General features: G+C 46.1%; 1 protein-coding gene across 4 annotated transcripts in view; it reads right to left on the bottom strand.

Annotated features, from left to right (window-relative positions):
- Positions 1-21,462, bottom strand: part of trappc11 (trafficking protein particle complex subunit 11) — a 104,311-nt gene that overhangs the window by 66,666 nt on the left and 16,183 nt on the right. The window contains exons 1-2 of one of the 4 annotated variants that reach the window (XM_068029359.1): positions 9,683-9,792; positions 7,138-7,364 (exon numbers count right to left, since the gene is read on the bottom strand). In XM_068029359.1, coding sequence (XP_067885460.1) covers positions 7,138-7,341 — 204 coding nt within the window. In that variant the 5' untranslated portion in view covers positions 7,342-7,364; positions 9,683-9,792. Of the gene's footprint in view, positions 1-7,137; positions 7,365-8,601; positions 9,533-9,571; positions 9,592-9,682; positions 9,793-21,462 lie in introns of those variants that run through there. The other 3 variants (XM_068029363.1, XM_068029361.1, XM_068029360.1) reach the window with 3 other exon arrangements.

Genomic DNA, 21,462 nt, shown 5'->3' with positions numbered 1-21,462 from the left:
GGCTCCAGAAGCTGGCCGAGCGCATCTACCCTGAGGCACAGTGTGGCTTTCGTGCAGAGAGATCGACTGTTGACATGCTGTTCTCCCTTCGTCAGATACAGGAGAAATGCCGCGAACAACAGATGCCCTTCTACATTGCTTTCATTGATCTCACCAAAGCCTTTGACCTCGTCAGCAGACGTGGTCTCTTCAGACTACTAGAAAAGGTTGGATGCCCACCAAAGCTACTAAGTATCATCACCTCATTCCATGACAATATGAAAGGCACAATTCAACATGGTGGCTCCACATCAGACCCCTTTCCGATCCTGAGAGGCGTGAAACAGGGCTGTGTTCTCGCACCCACACTTTTTGGGATTTTCTTCTCCCTACTGCTTTCACATGCGTTCAAGTCCTCGGAAGAAGGAATTTTCCTCCACACAAGATCAGGGGGCAGGTTGTTCAATCTTGCCCGTCTAAGAGCAAAGTCCAAAGTACGGAAAGTCCTCATCAGGGAACTCCTCTTTGCTGACGATTCTGCTTTAACATCTCACACTGAAGAGTGCCTGCAGAGTTTCATCGACAGGATTGCAGCTGCCTGTAATGAATTTGGCCTAACCATCAGCCTCAAGAAAACGAACATCATGGAGCAGGACGTCAGAAATGCTCCATCCATCAATATTGGTGACCACGCTCTGGAAGTGGTTCAAGAGTTCACCTCCCTAGGCTCAACTATCACCAGTAACCTGTCTCTAGATGCAGAAATCAACAAGCGCATGGGAAAGGCTTCCACTGCTATGTCCAGACTGGCCAAGAGAGTGTGAGAAAATGGCGCACTGACACGGAACACAAAAGTCTGAGCGTATCAAGCCTGTGTCCTCAGTACCTTGCTCTATGGCAGCGAGGCTTGGACAACGTATGTCAGCCAAGAGCGACGTCTCAATTCATTCCAACTTCGCTGCCTCCGGAGAATACTTGGCATCAGGTGGCAGGACGGTATCTCCAACACAGAAGTCCTCGAGGCGGCCAACATCCCCAGCTTATACACACTACTGAGTCAGTGGCGCTTAAGATGGCTTGGCCATGTGAGCTGCATGGAAGATGGCAGGATCCCCAAAGACACATTGTACAGCGAGCTCGCCACTGGTATCAGACCCATCAGCCGTCCATGTCTCCGCTTTAAAGACGTCTGCAAACGCGACATGAAATCCTGTGACATTGATCACAAGTCGTGGGAGTCAGTTGCCAGCGTTCGCCAGAGCTGGCGGACAGCCATAAAGGCGGGGCTAAAGTGTGGCGAGTCAAAGAGACTTAGCAGTTGGCAGGAATAAAGACAGAGGCGCAAGGGAAGAGCCAACTGTGTAACAGCCCCGACAATCAAATTTTTCTGCAGCACCTGTGGAAGAGCCGGTCACTCTCGAATTGGCCTTTATAGCCACTCCAAGCGCTGCTCCACACACTACTGACCACCTCCAGGCGCTTACCCATTGTCACTCGAGATAAGGAGGCCAAAGAAAAAAAAAAAATCCCATGAGTCCTAATTGCATGTTTAGGAAGGTAGTGCCAGAGTGTAGGCACAGGGGAGGCAGTGGCGTAGCGGTATTGTCACTGGACTAGTAACCCAGAAACCCAGGGTATTGCTCTGGGGACATGGGTTCAAAGGCCACCACAGCAGAAGGTGGAATTTGAATTTAATTAATAAATCTGGAATTAAAAAGCTAGTCTAATGATGGCCATGAAACCAGTGTCATGAAACCATTGTCAATTGTGTAAAAACCCATCTGGTTCACTACTGTCCTTCATGGAAGGAAATCTGCTGTCCTTACCTGGTCTGGCCAACATGTGACTCCAGACCCACAGCAATGTTGTTGACTCTTACATGCCCGCTGAAATGGCCTAGCAAGCCACGCAGTTGTATCTAACCGCTACGAAGTCAATAAAAAGGAATGACCACACGGCATCGACCTGGGCACTGGAAACGACAACGGCAAACCCAGCCCTGTCGACCCTGCAAAGTCCTCCTTACTAAAATCTGGGGGCTTGTGCCAAAGTTGGGAGAGCTGTCCCACAGACTAGTCAAGCAACAGCCTGACAGTCATACTCACGGAATCATACCTTACAGTCAATGTCCCAGACACTGCCATCACCATCCCCGGGTATGGCCTGTCCCACCGGCAAGACAGACCCACCAGAGGTGGTGGCACAGTGGTATACAGTAGGGAGGGAGTTGCCCTGGGAGTCCTCAATATCGACTCTGGACATGTCTCATGGCATCAGATCAAACATGGACAAGGAAACCTCCTGCTGATTACCACCTACCGCCCTCCCTCAGCTGATGAGTCAGTACTCCTCCATGTTGAATAGCACTTGGAGGAAGCACTGAGGGTGGCGAGGGCACAAAATCTACTCTGGGTGGGGGACTTCAATGTCCATCACCAAGAGTGGCTCGGTAGCACCGCTATTGACCGAACTGGCCCAGTCCTAAAGGACATATCTGCTAGACTGGGTATGCGGCAGGTGGTGAGGGAACCAACAAGAGGGGAAAACATACTTGACCTCGTCCTCACCAATCTGCCTGCCGCAGATGCATCTGTCCATGACAGTATTGGTAGGAGTGACGACCGCACAGTCCTTGTGGAAACGAAGTCCAGCCTTCACATTGAGGATACCCTCCATCGTGTTGTGTGGCACTATCACCGTGCTAAGTGGGATAGATTTCGAACAGATCTAGCAATGCAAAACTGGGCATCCATGAGGAGCTGTGGGCCATCAGCAGCAGCAGAATTGTACTCAACCACAATCTGTAACCTCATGGCCCAGCATATCCCCCACTCTACCATTACCATCAAGCCAGGAGACCAACCCTGGTTCAGTGAAGAGTGCAGGAGAGCATGTTAGGAGCAGCACCAAGCATACCTCAAAATGAGGTGTCAACCTGGTGAAGCTACAACACAGGACTACATGCGTGCCAAACTGCGTAAGCAGCATGCGATAGACAGAGCAGAGCGATCCCATAACCAAAGGATCAGATCTAAACTCTGGAGTCCTGCCACATTCAGAAGTGAATGGTGGTGGACAATTAAACAACTAACTGCAGGAGGTGGCTCCACAAATATCCCCATCCTCAATGATGGGGGAGCCCAGCACATCAGTGCGAAAGATAAGGCTGAAGCATTTGCAACAATCTTCAGCCAGAAGTGCCAAGCAGATGATCCATCTCGGCCTCCTCCTGAAGTCCCCAGCATCACAGATGCCAGACTTCAGCCAATTCGATTCACTCCGCGTGATATGAAGAAACGACTGAAGACACTGGATACTGCAAAGGCTATGGGCCCTGACAATATTCTGGCAATAGTACTGAAGACCTGTGCTCCAGAACTTGCCGCGCCCCTAGCCAAGCTGTTCCAGTACAGCTACAACACTGGCATCTACCCTGCAATGTGGAAAATTGCTCAGATATGTCCTTTTTTGTGTACAGGACAAAGTCCAACCCGGCCAATTACCGCCCCATCAGTCTACTCTCAATCATCAGTAAAGTGATGGAAGGGGTCATCAACAGTGCCATCAAGTGGCACTTGCTTAGCTATAACCTGCTCAGTGACGCTCCGTTTGGGTTCCGCCAGGGCCACTCAGATCCTGACCTCATTACAGCCTTGGTTCAAACATGGACAAAAGAGCTGAACTCAAGAGGTGAGGTGAGTGATTGCCCTTGACATCAAGGCAGCATTTGACCGAGTATGGCATCAAGGAGCCCTAGCAAAACTGAGGTCAATGGGAATCAGGGGGAAAACCCTCCGCTGGCTGGAGTCATACCTAGCGCAAATGAAGATGGTTGTGGTTGTTGGAGGTCAATCATATGAGCTCCAGGACATCACTGCAGGAGTTCCTCAGGGTAGCGTCCTCGGCCCAATCATCTTCAGCTGCTTCATCAATGACCTTCCTTCAATCATAAGGTCAGAAGTGGGGATGTTCGCTAATGATTGCACAATGTTCAGTACCATTCGTAACTCCTCAGATACTGAAGCAGTCTGTGCAGAAATGCAGCAAGACCTGGACAATATCCAGGCTTGGGCTGATAAGTGGCAAGTAACATTTGCGCCACACAAGTGCCAGGCAATGACCATCTCCAACAAGAGAGAATCTAACCATCTCCCCTTGACATTCAACAGCATTACCATCACTGAATCCCCCACTATCAGCATCCTAGGGGCTACCATTGACCAGAATCTGAACTGGAGTAGCCATATAAATACTGTGGCTACAAGAGCAGGTGAGAGGCTAGGAATCCTGAAGCGAATAACTCACCTCCTGACTACCCAAAGCCTGTGCACCATCTACAAGACACAAGTCAGGAGTGTGATGGAATACTCTCCACTTGTCTGATGGGTGCAGCTCCAACAACACTCAAGAAGTTCGACACCATCCAGGACAAAGCAGACCGCTTGATTGGCACCCCATCTACAAACATTCACTCCCTCCACCACCGACGCACAGTGGCAGCAGTGTGTACCATCTACAAGATGCGCTGCAGCACTGCACCAAGGCTCCTTAGACAGCACCTTCCAAACCTGCGACCTCTACCAACTTGAAGGACAAGGGCAGCAAATACATGGGAACACCACCACCTGCAAGTTCCCCTCCAAGTCACACAGCATCCTGACTCGGAACTATATCGCCGTTCATTCACTGTCGCTGGGTCAAAATCATGGAACTCCCTTCCTAACAGCACTGTGGGTATACCTACCCCAAATGGACTGCAGCGGTTCAAGGAGGCAGCTCACCACCACCTTCTCCAGGGCAATTAGGGATGAGCAATAAATGCTGGCCTGGCCAGCGACGCCCACATCCCAAGAATGAATTTTTAAAAAACAGACAGAAAATGCACAGTAATAGGTACAGGCTGGCACATAAGGCTGAAGGTGGTTGGGGAGATAGGAAAGAGTGAGACAGCGAAGAAAACAAGTCAGCAGATAGGAGAGCAGGATTTTGTGAAATATAAAATTCAGGGGGTTGAATTCCAGACAAGCTAAAGTGCAGCTTGGGAGGTCAGCAAGGAGGATATTAGAAAGCTAAGTGTTGAAGTAAAGCCATGGATGAAAATTAAAGCAGGAGCTGGGTGCCATAGTGTTGGAGATAGGCAAAGTTTCAGTGACAGAAACAGACAATTTGGGCAATGGACAAGATATACGGTTTGAGGCTCAGCTCAGGGTTAAGCAGACAGCACAATTGTGTACCATAGAATGGAGCTTGAGAGAACATTCAAAAATGGGAATGGCATCAGGAGCTAGGATGCAAAGTTTATAGCGAGGAACTGGAACTTAGAGTAAACTGGTTTTGCTGCAAGAAATCTGCCTCATTTACAACCTGATGCTGAACAGGCAGTCTGACTACAGAACAGTATGGAATCAAGGGTGGAGGTGCAGATACCCAAGAAAGCAGATTCCATTCTTGGGAATAATGTCACTGCAGAGTAACATATAGACAAGAATACAAGGATGGAACTTGCAAGCAACGTGCTGGTACAACTACAAGTGAAATCAAGCAACAGCGCTGTCATGGAAGTAAACGGTGGAGGAGGATGCCATATTCCATCTGATCAAAGAGCACAAAGAGGTCAAGGAGGAATAAACCACCACTATTAGTCACCCAAGAAATCACTGATGACTGACAGCCTAGATGTCATGGTTCGGACAGAAACCAGGCTGAATGATAATTGTGGGGAGGTAGATGGCGACAACAGATACAAGAACTTGAGGGAGATGGGAAACTGACATCAGAAGGTTGAGAGTTATATGACCATCCAAATTAGAGAGACATGTGCTGTACTGGGCAAGTACTGCATTATCAGGGGCCCAGTCATTAAGAGGCCCAATCAGCCTGTGGCAATGGTTTCAGCAGATGTTAAACAATAAGTTCTCAGCATCCACATCAACATTCTTCCTTCAACCAACACCATATGAAAACAGACAAACTGGTCATTTACCTTGGAGCAGTTTCTTTTGCTGTGTGCTAGACTGGCTGCCATACTTGCCTCTAGAACTAATTCATTTGTTCTGACATGCTCTGCAACATCCTCATTGCTGCTACAGAGCCTTGCAATGAGAAGAATAGTCATCACAGTTACCTGCCCAACAGTAATTTAATTCCAAAATAACTCTCAAAGCAATTCTGAAATGCAAGGCCCTACAAAATAAATGTTTTCTTTTGGAACAACAGGAGGCCATTCAGCCCCTCAAAAATATACCATTCGATTTAAAATTATTGTTGACCACATGAACCAGTTTCTTCTCCCAGTACAGCAATACTGTAAAATAAAACTTTTCAAAGCTTTTCTTCCCTGTATAACAATTCATGGCAAAGCTGTCAACATGCATACATGTAGCAGGAGGGTATTTCCAAAAAAAAAAGGCCTGTTGCCACCATCCCCCTCTTCCCTGCCCTCTACTTCCCCAACATGATTTTCTCCTTCTAGCCAATATTCCTTGGATACATCATGCTGGGAGTTTGTTTCTACAGGTAACGGTATACCAGCAGTCCAAGTGATTTTTACTGGTCAATTTCACCAATGGCCGTCAAATGTTATTCAACCATGGAAATTTATCACAGCCAAGCCTGACCCTATCTTAGTAGCATGTTGTACATGTGCACTTTGGGAAAGATCACTAAACAGTGCTAAAAAGCAGGAATTCTCCACTTCCAAGTTAAACCCCCATTGTAACCCAGCTGCGATTGGTTAAACTGGCATAGAACATAGAACATTACAGCGCAGTACAGGCCCTTCGGCCCTCGATGTTGCGCCGACCTGTGAAACCATCTGACCTACACTATTCCATTTTCATCCATATGTCTAAATGCCCTTAAAGTTGGCGAGTCTACTACTGTTGCATCTATCAGATCTCTGTGGCTCTGTTCACTGGGTTAACCACTGCACTATCGAGGGGTCCAAAAGTCTTAATAGGTTTACAGGAAGAGGAGGAAAATAAAGCTAAACTTCCATACACTATTCCCTTATTTTAACATACATTTTCAAGCACATTATTGCATTCATAGAATACAGATTCAACATCACCCCATAATACTCAATTTCATCCATCAAGCCAAACGCTCCATCTTGCAATATACAAACTGAAGATCATCCCACTACTAAAAGTTCCTTACCTTTTGTCTGCATTTCGGGTATTCATGATCTCCAGGAAGTACTTTAAACGATATAGGGACTCTGTCAGCCCGTCTATTAGCACAAAATGCATCCCAAATTGCTCGATGCACAGCATTATAAGTCACATCAAGGCCTGTGAGAGCTACAAAGGCCATAGGCCGGCAACAAAGCTCCAAAGGAAAATCCCATTGCGTTGCACTCATTGTTCAGATTAATGTCAAACAAGCTAAAATAAAAGACAAAGTGACACTGTTACTCACAAAGCGGAAGCTAGGCATGATCAATGATCAGCCATAATGTTTTTTTGCATTGCAAGGGTCTTGAAAACCCTAGATTTCCACATTATATCATTTCAGTATTAGAGCAATTAAATGTGCAGTTAATACATTTGTATGGCTCAGCTGTATGCTTTCTTGACCAACTGAGTCAATGTTTATTTGATGATTGGACTCTTCTGGAGAGTCACAATTGTACCAATACCTAGAGCACTGGCTTCAAGAATCTGGAGCCTTACCTTTGCCTTCAGGCCTCTGAGGATTCAGGGAAACAAAAAGAATGTAAGACAGAGTGTAGGAGCATCATCAAAATGGAAGAAAGTCAGAAAAAGGGAGAAACGTGAAGAGGCAGAGAGAGAGACATGCAGGAGAAAGGAGCCAGAGAAAAGGAGACAATTGCAGAAACTGAAAGATCAAGAGAACCATAAAAGAGGTGCCTATACACACACACAGTCATACAGGTAGGGTGAATCTCATTATTTTTATCCATGAGCAATGCCACAGGCAATTAACAAATCTAAAAATAGGAAGAGTTCCAAGACTGGGCAGCGGCATGCTATTCACCCATTAGGACCATCATGGTAAAGAAAGCATGCAACTGAGCCATACAAATAAGGCCTATGGTTCAATTCAACAGTCAATACTGAATTAAGCAACTGCGATGGTCAAGAGAATAAATGTTGTACTTGAAACCCAAACAGGCTTTAATGAGCCTGTTGGAATCCTGCTCAAACCGTGCCAGTTCAATGCTCAAATAGGTAAGCTACCTGTCAGCAATTAATCTGACTCAAAGCCTGAATGATGTACCAGTGAAGCAGACCCTTAACTGGGAGCCCAATGTTCACCTGCAAGATTTCAGGAAATTAGAAGGAATCTCCCTCTATCTGCACCTTAAATGTGAGCAATTTGCTGACTGCTCAGGTCACTGAACTTGACAGTTACTGAATTATCTCTCAGTCAGGGTAGCTGAAAAGATACCATGACCAAATTTCCCTCCAAATCCCCTTTACTGTGTATGGAAAAACATGTTGCCATTAGATTGCCTCACAGCCACACATCTCAAAGGGGCTGCTATTTGTGTGCAGCCTGTTTGTCCCCTGCGCGGCACATTCCCGATTGCTGAAGGAGCGTTGACCACAAAAGATCTCAGCACCTCAGTTAAGGGAGCAAAAAAGTCAAGGTACCCACTTCTGACTGCTAGCTAGTGACCCAAACTGGAACAATCATGCATTTGGATGTCAGTTGAGAATGTGGTATGGTCTGACCACGATACTCCTAGTACTCCTAAAACAAGCCGTGCAACAAATCAGAGGCAGTGGAAAAATTGAGATGTAGAGCTGGGTGTTATATATGTGGAACCTGACACTGTATTTTTGGATGACGTTGCCAAGGGGCAGCAAGGAGATAAGAAATAGAAGGGAATCCTTGGGGGACACCTGAGGTAACAGTGTGGGTACAGGAAAAGAAGCCATTGCAAGTGATTCTCTAGTTACAGTTAGATAAGAATGGAATCAGATGAGGGAAGCCCCATCCAGCTCAACAAAAAGAGACATTGGTGTAAGATGGTGTAATCAACTGTGTTGAAGGTGACAAGTCAGGAAGGATGAGAAGGGCTAGCTTACCACAGTCACATAAAATGTAATTTGTGACTTTAAGGGCCATTTCAGTCATGTACTACCTAATTGGAGAGATGGAGTTGCAGGCAAATTAGGTATGTATTTTGGGAGGTGACATGTTCAAGGAGCTGAGAGAAAAGGAAGGTTGAGATGTAGTGGTATTTTGCAAAGACAGAGGGGTGAAGGGTTGGGTTTTTTGAGGGGGGGCGGATGACAGCAGCAGATTTGAAGTGGAGGGAGGGGCAGTATTAGAGGAGAAGGAACCACTACAATATCAACTAACTTACAGGCCCTGAAGAGAAGTTGGACAGTCAGCGGTTCGATGGGAATTGGGCCAAGGGAAGCAGGAGGTAGGCTGTATGGACAAGATGAGCTTAGACAGAACACGAAGAGAGACAGAGAGGAAACTAGAGAAAGATGATAATTTCAGGGCTCGGACGGGGGGAAGCTTCAAAGGAAGCTGAACAGATGCAGAACAAAGTTCTCACTATCATCTTACAGCTGGTGTCATGGCCTGTGTTGTGGTAACTGAACTAACTTACTAAGGTTACAAGAGACAGCAGTCTATCCCACCCCACCGGGAGACGGTCAGCACCCACACCCTGAGGCCTCTCCCAGTCCCACCCTGCAGCTATGCAACCCGGATACTGTACCGGGCAAATCGAGTCACTGCTTCCTCCGGCTGGACCTGCAGACCCTCCAAAACACAGCGTCATGACCTAATACGCATACGCGATCCTGCTTTGATTGACAGCAAACCTAACCAATGACTAAGTGGTTCTCGACGGCCGCCCTTTGCCTATTTGTCCAATCAGACAGCCAGAAGGCCAGTCTCACTGAGGGGTCAAGGTGAGCTAAAGTTTTGTGAGGTCACAAAGATGATACGAGACGTTGAACACACTGAACATCTTCGCCATCTGGTGGTGGGAGGCCGCCGGTGGCGGCCTGTCAGTGAAGTGAGCAAGCTGTTGCAAAAATATTGTGCACTGTCTTTCTTGAGGTAATATCATAAACAGAATGTGCAGTAGCATGTGCTAGGTGTTTGTTTGATATGATCAATATGTGCTGACACTAACCGAATCATTCAGAAATAAGTTTACTTAGTTAGTTAACTCATGAGTGGAGGGACTTTTCATGAGTGGAGACCTTGCTCATAAATAATTGTCAGAATTGACCTGTTCGCTTATGTCACTTTTTAAAGAAAAGGGAAATAAAACTGCAAATACAAAACTAGAAAGTTGTGGAAACACAAATAGGTAGAGAGAAAAGATGTTTTTGGCATACCTTCCTGCATCATTTTCTGTTTTCGTCTCACGTACTCGGTTGTGTGTGATAAGGTAAAATGATTTAATGCATGTTTAATGTCTTGGCTACCTTACAGTATTTTACTGGATTTGCCATATTAATACCATTTAATACCAAAATGTCTCTATAAGGTCTCCTCTCAATTGTCTACTTTCAAGGCTAAAGGGAGAGGTTTTTTTCTTCAAATCATGCCTGCTAAAGTAGCAGAGCTTGGGCAGTCTTAATCAATATCTTCCTGACCATAAATCCATAGTACCAAATTAATTGGTGATACAGAACTAATTCAGATTGGATTGGCAGTCTTGCTTGGACCACATGGATGATTATTATGGGAAATAATTGGCAGGCTTGTTTAAGTCACAGGAATGTTGTTTTGTGCGAAATGGTTGGGATGAAATTTTGAGAGAAGTTTTATCCTGCATTCAACCAATGAGTACTCAACAGTGACAAGGGTGAAAAAAGTTGAAAACAATGTTCCTTTGCTCAGCTCAGATATCCCTCCTTTTCATGAGTTTAAACTGAATTAAGAAAAATGTTAAAAACAGAACAATCAAGACAAGGAGGAACAAACATTCTGATTGAACAATGCTTCTTCCTTTCATTGCCCATTATATATTCAGGAAGTCTTGCATCATATTGTGCATCATCATTAATTCTTGCTGAGAACAGGCCTATTTTATACCCTCGCCAGATCTTTTCATGGAGAATTGCCAGAGCGACATCAGCCATATCAATTTTTTTACTCCACTCACTCACTCTAACCTAATTCCCTCTGAACTTGCAGCACTCCATTCTCTCAGGTCCAACTCTATTAGATAGATATATTTCTTAATGCCAGAGGGATCAAAGGATATGGGGAGAAAACGGGAACAGGGTACTGAATTAGACAATCAGCCAAAATCTTTTTGAATGGCGGAGCAGGCTCAAAGGGCTGAATGGCCTACTCCTGCTCCTATTTTCTATGTTTCTATGTTTAACAAGGGTGACACTGTGGATAGCACATACAGAGAGGTGATAACACCGCAGGAAAAGACAGAAAGGGAATTGGGTGATCGCCAGGCAGAGTAGAAGAACTAGGCAGATAGTGCAAGAGTCCACTAGGTCCATTTCCCTATCTAACAGATTTTCTGCTTTGGATACTGTCGGGGGAGATAGCTTCTCAGGGGAATGCAGCAAGAGCCAAGTCAGTGGCACCATGGGTGGAACAGCTGCACAGGAGGGGAGGAAAAAGAGTGGGAGAGCTATAGTGATAGGGGATTCTATTGTAAGGGGTACGGATAGGCGTTTCTGTGGCTGCAAACATGACTCCAGGATGGTGCTAGGGTCAAGGATGTCACAGAGCGGCTGCAGGACATTCTGAAAGGGGAGGGTGAACAGTCAGAGGTCGTGGTTCACATTGGTACCAATGACATAGGTAGAAAGAGGGATGAGGTCCTGCACCAAGAATTTAGGGAGCTAGGTAGCAGATTAAAAAGTAGGATCTCAAAGGTTGTAATCTCTGGATTACTCCCGGTGCCACGTGCTAGAGAGTATAGGAATAGGAGGACAGAGCAGATGAATGTGTGGCTGAAGAGATGGTGCAGGAGGGAGGGCTTTAGTTTCCTGGATCACTTGGTCTCTTTCTGGCAAAGATGGGACCTGTACAAGTTGGGTGGGTTGCACCTGAACTGGAACGGACCAACATCCTTGCAGAGAGGTTTGCTAGGGGTGGTTTAAACTAATTTGGCAGGGGGATGGGATACATAGTAGAGGTACAGTAGGGGGTGATGCACAGTCAAATATAGAAGAGAAACTAAGTCCGTCTGGAAGGCAGAGCAAATATAGACCTGTTAAAGCACAAGCAAATAATGCAATGCTGGATTGCATCTATTTTAACACAAGGAGTAAGGCAGATGAATTGAGGGCATTGATTAACACATGGGAATATCATATTATTGTTATCACAGAGACATGGTTGAGGGAAGGGCCAGGACTGGCAGCTGAATATTCCAGGGTATAGAATCTTCAGGCGTGACAGGGGAGGGTGTAAAAGAGGAGATGGCATTGCACTGTTGATCAAGGAGTCAGTTACTGCAGTAAGGAGGGATGATATCTTCGAAGGTTTTTCAAATGAGACCAATTGGGTAGAACTTAAAAACAAAAAGGGGGCAATCACTTGGCTGGGAGTGTACTACAGGCCTCCAAACAGTCAGGGAGAGATAGAGGAGCAGATATGTAGGCAAAGCTCAGAGAGGTGTAAAAATAATAGGTTAAATATAGTAGGGGATTTCAACTTCCCCAATTTCAACTGGGACAGTCTTAATGCAAAAAGCTTAAAGGGGTCAGAATTCTTAAAGTGCTCACAGGAGAGCATTTTGAGCCAGTACGTAGAAAGTCCGACAACAGAAGGGGCGGAACTGGACCTAATCCCAGGGAATGAAGCCGGACAAGTGGTAGAAGTGTCAGTGGGGAAGCATTGCAGGGATAATGACCATAACTTTGTAAGATTTAAGGTAGTTATGAAAAAGGACAAAGAGGGACCGGAAATAAAAGTACTGAATTGGGGGAAGGCTGATTTCAATATGATAAAACAGGATCTGGCCAAAGTGGACTGGGAGCAGCTACTTGTAGGAAAGTCTACATCAGACCAGTGGGACTCATTCAAAAAGGAAATGGTGAGAGTTCAGTACCAACATGTTCCCGTAAAGGTGAAGGGTAGGACCAACAAGTCCAGGAAACCCTGGTGTCAAGGGATATAGAGGATTGGATCAGGGGAAAAAAAGGAGGCTTATGGCAGATTCAGAGTGCTGAAAACAGCGGAGGCCCTAGAGGAGTATAGAAAGTGTAGAGGGGTACTTAAAAAAGTAATTAGGAGAGTGATGGGGCGACATGAAAAAACACTGGCGGGCAAGATAAAGGAAAATCCCAAGGCATTTTATAAGTATATTAAGGGCAAGAGGCAATGTGTGTGTGGAGCCGGAGGACTTAGGTGAGGTTTTAAATGATTACTTTTCATCTCTGTTCACTATGGAGAAGGACGATGTAGGTGTAGAGATCAAGGAGGGGGAATGTGATATACTTGAATATATTAGCATTGGAAGGGAGGAAGTATTATCTGTTTTAGTGGGTTTAAAAGTGGATAAATCCCCAGGCCCATATGAAATGTATCCCAGGCTGTTATGTGAGGCAAGAGAGGAGATAGCAGGGGCTGTGACACAAATTTTCAAATCCTCTCTGCCCACAGGAGAGATACCAGAGGACTGGAGAACAGCGAAGGTGGTACCATTTTTCAAGAAGGGTAGCAGGGATAAACCAGGTAATTACAGGCCAGTGAATCTAACATCAGTGGTATGGAAACTATTGGAAAAAATTCTGAGGGACAGGATTAATCTCCACTTGGAGAGGCAGGGATTAATCAAGGATAGTCTGCATGGCTTTGTCAGGGGGAGATTGTGTCTAACAAACTGGATTGAATTTTTCAAGGAGGTGACTAGATGTATAGATGAGGGTAAGGCAGTTGATGTAGTCTACATGGACTTCAGTAAGGCTTTTGATAAGGTCCTGCATGGGAGATTGGTTAAGAAGGTAAGAGCCCATGGGATCCAGGGCAATTTGTCAAATTGGATCCAAAATTGGCTTAGTGGCAGGAGGCAGAGGGTGATCGTCAAGGATTGTTTTTGCAAATAGAAGCCTGTGATCATTGGTGTACCGCAGGGATTGATGCTGGGACCCTTGCTGTTTGTAGCGCACATTAATGATTTAGACGTGATTATAGGAGGTATGATCAGTAAGTTAGCAGATGACACGAAAATTGGTGGTGTTATAAAAAGTGAGGAGGAAAGCCTTAGATTACAGGACGATATAGATGGGGTGGTAAAATGGGCGGAGCAGTGGCAAATGGAATTTAATCCTGAGAAGTGTGAGGTGATGCATTTTGGGAGGACTAACAAGGCAAGAGAATATACAATGGATGGTAGGACCCTAGGAAGTAGAGGGTCAGAGGGACCTTGGTGTACTTATCCATAGATCACTGAAGGCAGCAGCACAGGTAGATATGGTGGTTAGGAAGGCATATGGGATACTTGCCTTTATTATCCAAGGCAGCAGCTTTATCGGGAGCAGAGTGTGAGCGAGTGAGCAGCTGGGAATGTCAGTTTGAAAGTAAATTTAATTTCCTTTTGTTTTTCGGCGGAGGCCAGGGGGCTGCTGGGTAAGTAAAACACTTTATATTTGGGCGGTTTAAAATAACTTTCCTTTCATTGCAGCAGCTTTTTCGGGAGCAGAGTGTGAGCGAGTGAGCAGCTGGGAAGGTCAGTTTGAAAGTAAATTTAATTTCCTTTTGTTTTTCGGCGGAGGCCAGGGGGCTGCTGGGTAAGTAAAACACTATATATTTGGGCGGTTTAAAATAACTTTCCTTTCATTGCAGCAGCTTTTTCGGGAGCAGAGTGTGAGCGAGTGAGCAGCTGGGAAGGTCAGTTTGAAAGTAAATTTAATTTCCTTTTGTTTTTCGGCGGAGGCCAGGGGGCTGCTGGGTAAGTAAAACACTATATATTTGGGCGGTTTAAAATAACTTTCCTTTCATTGCAGCAGCTTTTTCGGGAGCAGAGTGTGAGCGAGTGAGCAGCTGGGAAGGTCAGTTTGAAAGTAAATTTAATTTCCTTTTGTTTTTCGGCGGAGGCCAGGGGGCTGCTGGGTAAGTAAAACACTATATATTTGGGCGGTTTCTGAACCCGAGACACCACACTTGTCGTGTCTCCCACCCGCCCTCCTCCTCTAACCAAAAAAAAAAAGGACTCGGTGGGGTGTTTATAAGGTAAGGCTTTTTCGATTTCTCTGGTTTTATTGTGATTGGTAAAAACCTTTCGTTCCTTTTTCATTTAACTAAGTTAAGCTTAAGATTAAAAATGGCAGGAGATCTCAGACCCGTGTCATGCTCCTCTTGCTCAATGTGGGAGCTCAGGGACATGGCTGATGTCCCTGACTCCTTCACGTGCAGGAAGTGTGTCCAACTGCAGCTCTTGTTAGACCGCATGACGGCTCTCGAGCTGCGGATGGACTCACTTTGGAGCATGCGCGATGCTGAGGAGGTCGTGGATAGCACGTTTAGTGAATTGGTCACACCGCAGATTAGGATTGCTGAGGGAGAAAGGGAATGGGTGACCAAAAGGCAGAGAAAGAGCAGGAAGGCAGCGCAGGAGTCCCCTGCGGTCATCTCCCTCCAAAACAAGTATACCGTTTTGGATACTGTTGAGGGAGATGGCTCACCAGGGGAAGGCAGCAGTAGCCAGGTCCATGGCACCGTGGCTGGCTCTGCTGTTCAGAAGGGCGGGAAAAAGAGTGGAAGGGCTATAGTCGTAGGGGATTCGATTGTAAGGGGAGTAGATAGGCGGTTCTGTGGTCGAAAACGAGGCTCCCGAATGGTATGTTGCCTCCCAGGTGCACGGGTCAGGGATGTCTCAGATCGGCTGCAGAACATTCTAAAAGGGGAGGGTGAACAGCCAGTTGTCATTGTGCACATAGGCACTAATGATATAGGTAAAAAACGGGATGAGGTCCTACAAGCAGAGTTTAGGGAGTTAGGAGCCAAGTTAAAAAGTAGGACCTCAGAGGTAGTAATCTCAGGATTACTACCAGTGCCACGTGATAGTCAGAGTAAAAATGAAAGAATAGTCAGGATGAATGCGTGGCTTGAGAGATGGTGCAGGAAGGAGGGGTTCAGATTTTTGGGACATTGGGACCGGTTCTGGGGGAGGTGGGACTATTACAAATTGGACGGTCTACACCTGGGCCGGACTGGAACCAATGTCCTTGGAGGTGCTTTTGCTAACGCTGTTGGGGAGGGTTTAAACTAATGTGGCAGGGGGATGGGAACCAATTGAGGTCAGTTGACAGTAAGGAGGTAGTAACAAAAGCCTGTAAGGAACTAGATAATGAAGTCAGTGTGACTAAGGGGAAGAGCAGGCAGGGAGCAGATGATGAATATAAAGGGACTGGTGGTCTGAGGTGCATTTGTTTTAATGCAAGAAGTGTAGTAGGTAAGGCAGATGAACTTAGGGCTTGGATTAGTACCTGGGAGTATGATGTTATTGCTATTACTGAGACTTGGTTGAGGGAAGGGCATGATTGGCAACTAAATATCCCAGGATATCGATGCTTCAGGCGGGATAGAGAGGGAGGTAAAAGGGGTGGAGGAGTTGCATTACTGGTCAAAGAGGATATCACAGCTGTGCTGAAGGAGGGCACTATGGAGGACTCGAGCAGTGAGGCAATATGGACAGAACTCAGAAATAGGAAGGGTGCGGTAACAATGTTGGGGCTGTACTACAGGCCTCCCAACAGCGAGCGTGAGATAGAGGTACAAATATGTAAACAGATTATGGAAAGATGTAGGAGCAACAGGGTGGTGGTGATAGGAGATTTTAATTTTCCCAACATTGACTGGGATTCGCTTAGTGTTAGAGGTCCAGATGGAGCAGAATTTGTAAGGAGCATCCAGGAGGGTTTTCTAGAGCAGTATGTAAATAGTCCAACTCGGGAAGGGGCCATACTGGACCTGGTGTTGGGGAATGAGCCCGGCCAGGTTGTTGAAGTTTCAGTAGGGGACTACTTTGGGAATAGTGATCACAATTCCGTAAGCTTTAAAATACTCATGGACAAAGACGAGAGTGGTCCTAAAGGAAGAGTGCTAAATTGGGGGAAGGCCAACTATACCAAAATTCGGCAGGAGCTGGGAAATGTAGATTGGGAGCAGCTGTTTGAAGGTAAATCCACATGTGATATGTGGGAGGCTTTTAAAGAGAGGTTGATTAGCGTGCAGGAGAGACATGTTCCTGTGAAAATGAGGGATAGAAATGGCAAGATTAGGGAACCATGGATGACAGGTGAAATTGTGAGACTAGCTAAGAGGAAAAAGGAAGCATACATAAGGTCTAGGCGGCTGATGAAAGACGAAGCTTTGAAAGAATATCGGGAATGTAGGACCAATCTGAAACGAGGAATTAAGAGGGCTAAAAGGGGTCATGAAATATCTTTAGCAAACAGGGTTAAGGAAAATCCCAAAGCCTTTTATTCATATATAAGGAGAAAGAGGGTAACTAGAGAAAGGATTGGCCCACTAAAGGACAAAGGAGGAATGTTATGCCTGGACTCAGAGAAAATGGGTGAGATTCTAAACGAGTACTTTGCATCGGTATTCACCGAGGAGAGGGACATGACGGATGTTGAGGTTCGGAACAGATGTTTGATTACTCTAGGTCAAGTCGGCATAAGGAGGGAAGAAGTGTTGGGTATTCTAAAGGGCATTAAGGTGGACAAGTCCCCAGGTCCGGATGGGATCTATCCCAGGTTACTGAGGGAAGTGAGAGAGGAAATAACTGGGGCCTTAACAGATATCTTTGCAGCATCCTTAAACACGGGTGAGGTCCCGGAGGACTGGAGAATTGCTAATGTTGTCCCCTTGTTTAAGAAGGGTAGCAGGGATAATCCAGGTAATTATAGACCGGTGAGCCTGACGTCAGTGGTAGGGAAGCTGCTGGAGAAGATACTGAGGGATAGGATCTATTCCCATTTGGAAGAAAATGGGCTCATCAGTGATAGGCAACATGGTTTTGTGCAGGGAAGGTCATGTCTTACCAACTTAATAGAATTCTTTGAGGAAGTGACAAAGTTGATTGATGAGGGAAGGGCTGTTGATGTCATATACATGGACTTCAGTAAGGCGTTTGATAAGGTTCCCCATGGCAGGCTGATGGAGAAAGTGAAGGCGCTTGGGGTCCAAGGTGTACTAGCTAGATGGATAAAGAACTGGCTGGGCAACAGGAGACAGAGAGTAGCAGTAGAAGGGAGTTTCTCAAAATGGAGACGTGTGACCAGTGGTGTTCCACAGGGATCCGTGCTGGGACCACTGTTGTTTGTGATATACATTAATGATTTGGAGGAAAGTATAGGTGGACTGATTAGCAAGTTTGCAGACGACACTAAGATTGGTGGAGTAGCAGATAGTGAAGGGGACTGTCAGAGAATACAGCAGAATATAGATAGATTGGAGAGTTGGGCAGAGAAATGGCAGATGGAGTTCAATCAGGGCAAATGCGAGGTGATGCATTTTGGAAGATCCAATTCAAGAGTGAACTATACAGTAAATGGAAAAGTCCTGGGGAAAATTGATGTCCAGAGAGATTTGGGTGTTCAGGTCCACTGTTCCCTGAAGGTGGCAACGCAGGTAAATAGAGTGGTCAAGAAGGCATACGGCATGCTTTCCTTCATCGGACGGGGCATTGAGTACAAGAGTTGGCAGGTCATGTTGCAGTTGTATAGGACTTTGGTTCGGCCACATTTGGAATACTGCGTACAGTTCTGGTCGCCACATTATCAAAAGGATGTGGATGCTTTGGAGAGGGTGCAGAGGAGGTTCACCAGGATGTTGCCTGGTATGGAGGGCGCTAGCTATGAAGAGAGGTTGAGTAGATTAGGATTATTTTCATTAGAAAGACGGAGGTTGAGGGGGGACCTGATTGAGGTGTACAAAATCATGAGAGGTATAGACAGGGTGGATAGCAAGAGGCTTTTTCCCAGAGTGGGGGTTTCAATTACTGGAGGACACGAGTTCAAAGTGAAAGGGGAAAAGTTTAGGGGGGATATGCGTGGAAAGTTCTTTACGCAGAGGGTGGTGGGCACCTGGAACGCATTGCCAGCAGAGGTGGTAGATGCGGGCACGATGGAGTCTTTTAAGATGTATCTAGACAGATACATGAATGGGCAGGAAGAAAAGAGATACAGAACCTTAGAAAATAGGCGACATGTTTAGAGAGAGGATCTGGATCGGCGCAGGCTTGGAGGGCCGAAGGGCCTGTTCCTGTGCTGTAATTATCTTTGTTCTTTGTTCTATAAGAGCAGGGAGGTTATGATGGAGCTGTATAAAACTTTAGTTAGGCCACAGCTGGAGTACTGAGTCCAGTTCTGGGCACCACACTATAGGAAGGATGTGATTGCACTGGAGAGGGTGCAGAGGAGATTCACCAGGATGTTGACTGAGCTGGCGCGTTTCAGCTATGAAGAGAGACTGGATAGGCTAGGGTTGTCTTCCAGCAGAGAAGGCTGAGGGGGGACTTATTGAGGTATACAAAGTTATGAGGGGCATTGATAGGAAGAAACTTTTTTCCCTTAGCGGAGGGGTCAATAACCAGGGGGCATAGGAGGGTTTAGAGGGTTCACCCAGAGGGTGGTTGAAATCTGGAACACACTGCCAAAAGGGGTGGTGGAGGCAGGAACCCTCACAACATTTAAGAAGTATTTCGATGAGCACTTGAAATGCCATAGCATACAAGGCTACGCGCCAAGTGCTGGAAAATGGGATTAGAATAGATAGGTGCTTGATGGCCAGCACAGACACGATGGGCCTGTTTCTGTACTGTATAACTCTTTGACACTGTTGTTTGGCAAACCTACCTCTACTTTGTGGAAGCTGAATGAAGTCCACGACATCTCCTCCTACTTCTCACATCCCCCTAGACCATGACCCCACCACCAAACATCAAGCCATCATTTCCTAGACTATCACTGACCTAATCTCCTCTGCAGATCTTTGCTCCACAGCCTCCAATCTCATACTGCCAACCCTGCACAGCCTGCTTCCACTTCCTTCCCAAGATCCAATCAGCCCTGGTAGAAGCATCACTTAAGACTGTTCTTGCCTCACAGAACCGATTTAAAAAAAAATTATTTCATGGGATGTGGGCATCACTGACAATTCCTAATTGCCTTTGACAACTGAGTGGCTTGCTAAGCCTTCTCAGAGGGCAGTTAAGAGTCAACCCCACATTGCTGTGGGTTTGGAGTCACATGTACGCCAGACCAAGTAAGGACATTACCCAGGTCCCTGGATTACTAGTCCAGCAACACTACCACTATGCCACCATATCCCCTTATCTCAACTCTTTTTTTTCTCCCCTTGTCCAGTCTCTTCTCACCTGCATCCCCTATTCTTCCCAATCCCCCTGCCACTTTAACATTTTCCAGTTTGCTGGCCTGAATTGCCTCCTTTTCACCATGGATGTACAAACTCCCTATGCCTCCAACCTCCACCAGGATGGTCTGAGGGCTCTCCGCTGCTTCTTTGAAGAGGACCAACCAGACCCTGTCCACCACCACCCTTCTTCATCTGGCTGAACTTGTTCTTACATTGAACAACTTCTCTTTTGACTCCACTCACTTCCTCTGAATTTAAAGTGTTGCTAATGGGAACCCATATAATTCCTAGCTGTGCCTGCTTTTTCATGGGATATGTGGAACATTCTTTGTTTCAGTCCTACTCAAGCCACCTCTCTCATCTCTTTTTCCAGTAGATTGACGACTGTCTTTGTGCTGTTTCCTGGTCTCACCCCAGACTCGAAAATTTTGCCTACCTTTCTTCCAATTTCAACCCTTCTTTCAGCTTCACATGGTTCATCTCCAACTCTTCCCTTCCTTGATTTCTCTACCTCCATTTCCGGGGACAGGCTGTCAACTAATATCTACTAAAAGCCCACTGACTCCCACAGCTACCCTGATTACACTTCCTCCCACCTCGCTTCCTGTAAGGACTTTATTCTAATCTTCCAGTTTCTCCATTGCCATCGCATCTGTTCTGATGATGCCACCTTCCAAACCAATGCTTCCGCCACATCTTCCTTTTTTCTCAATCCTTCCACCATGGTTGACAGGGGCCTTGACTTTATTCATCCCATTTCCTGCACTTCTGCTCTCACCCCTCCCAGAATCATGATAGGGTTCCCCTTGTCCTCAACATCCCTTCCACCAGCCTTCACATTCAATGGATCCACCTCCAGTGTGATACCACCACCAAACACATCTTCCCCTCCGCTCTCCTTTCATCAGTCGGAATGGATTGTTTCCTCCGTGACACCCTGGTCCACTCTTCAATCACCCCAAATAACCGCTCTTCTTCCCACAGCACCTTCCCATGCAAGCACAGGAGATGCCACACCTGCTGATTTACTTCCTCCCATCCCACCATTCAGGGCCTTTTGTCATTTAATCTCACCTGCCTTCCACCATATCAAACATCTTCCCTTTTGCTCTTCCCTCCACCCTTCCCCTGACTTGACTTACTTAAAACTCATGACATTTCTAACATTTTTCAGTTCTGATA

This window comes from Heterodontus francisci, chromosome 4, assembly GCF_036365525.1.
Source record: "Heterodontus francisci isolate sHetFra1 chromosome 4, sHetFra1.hap1, whole genome shotgun sequence".
Lineage (NCBI taxonomy): Eukaryota > Metazoa > Chordata > Chondrichthyes > Heterodontiformes > Heterodontidae > Heterodontus > Heterodontus francisci.
The sequence above is the reverse complement of the archived record's forward strand: the minus strand, read 5'-3'. Positions and strand labels throughout refer to the sequence as shown.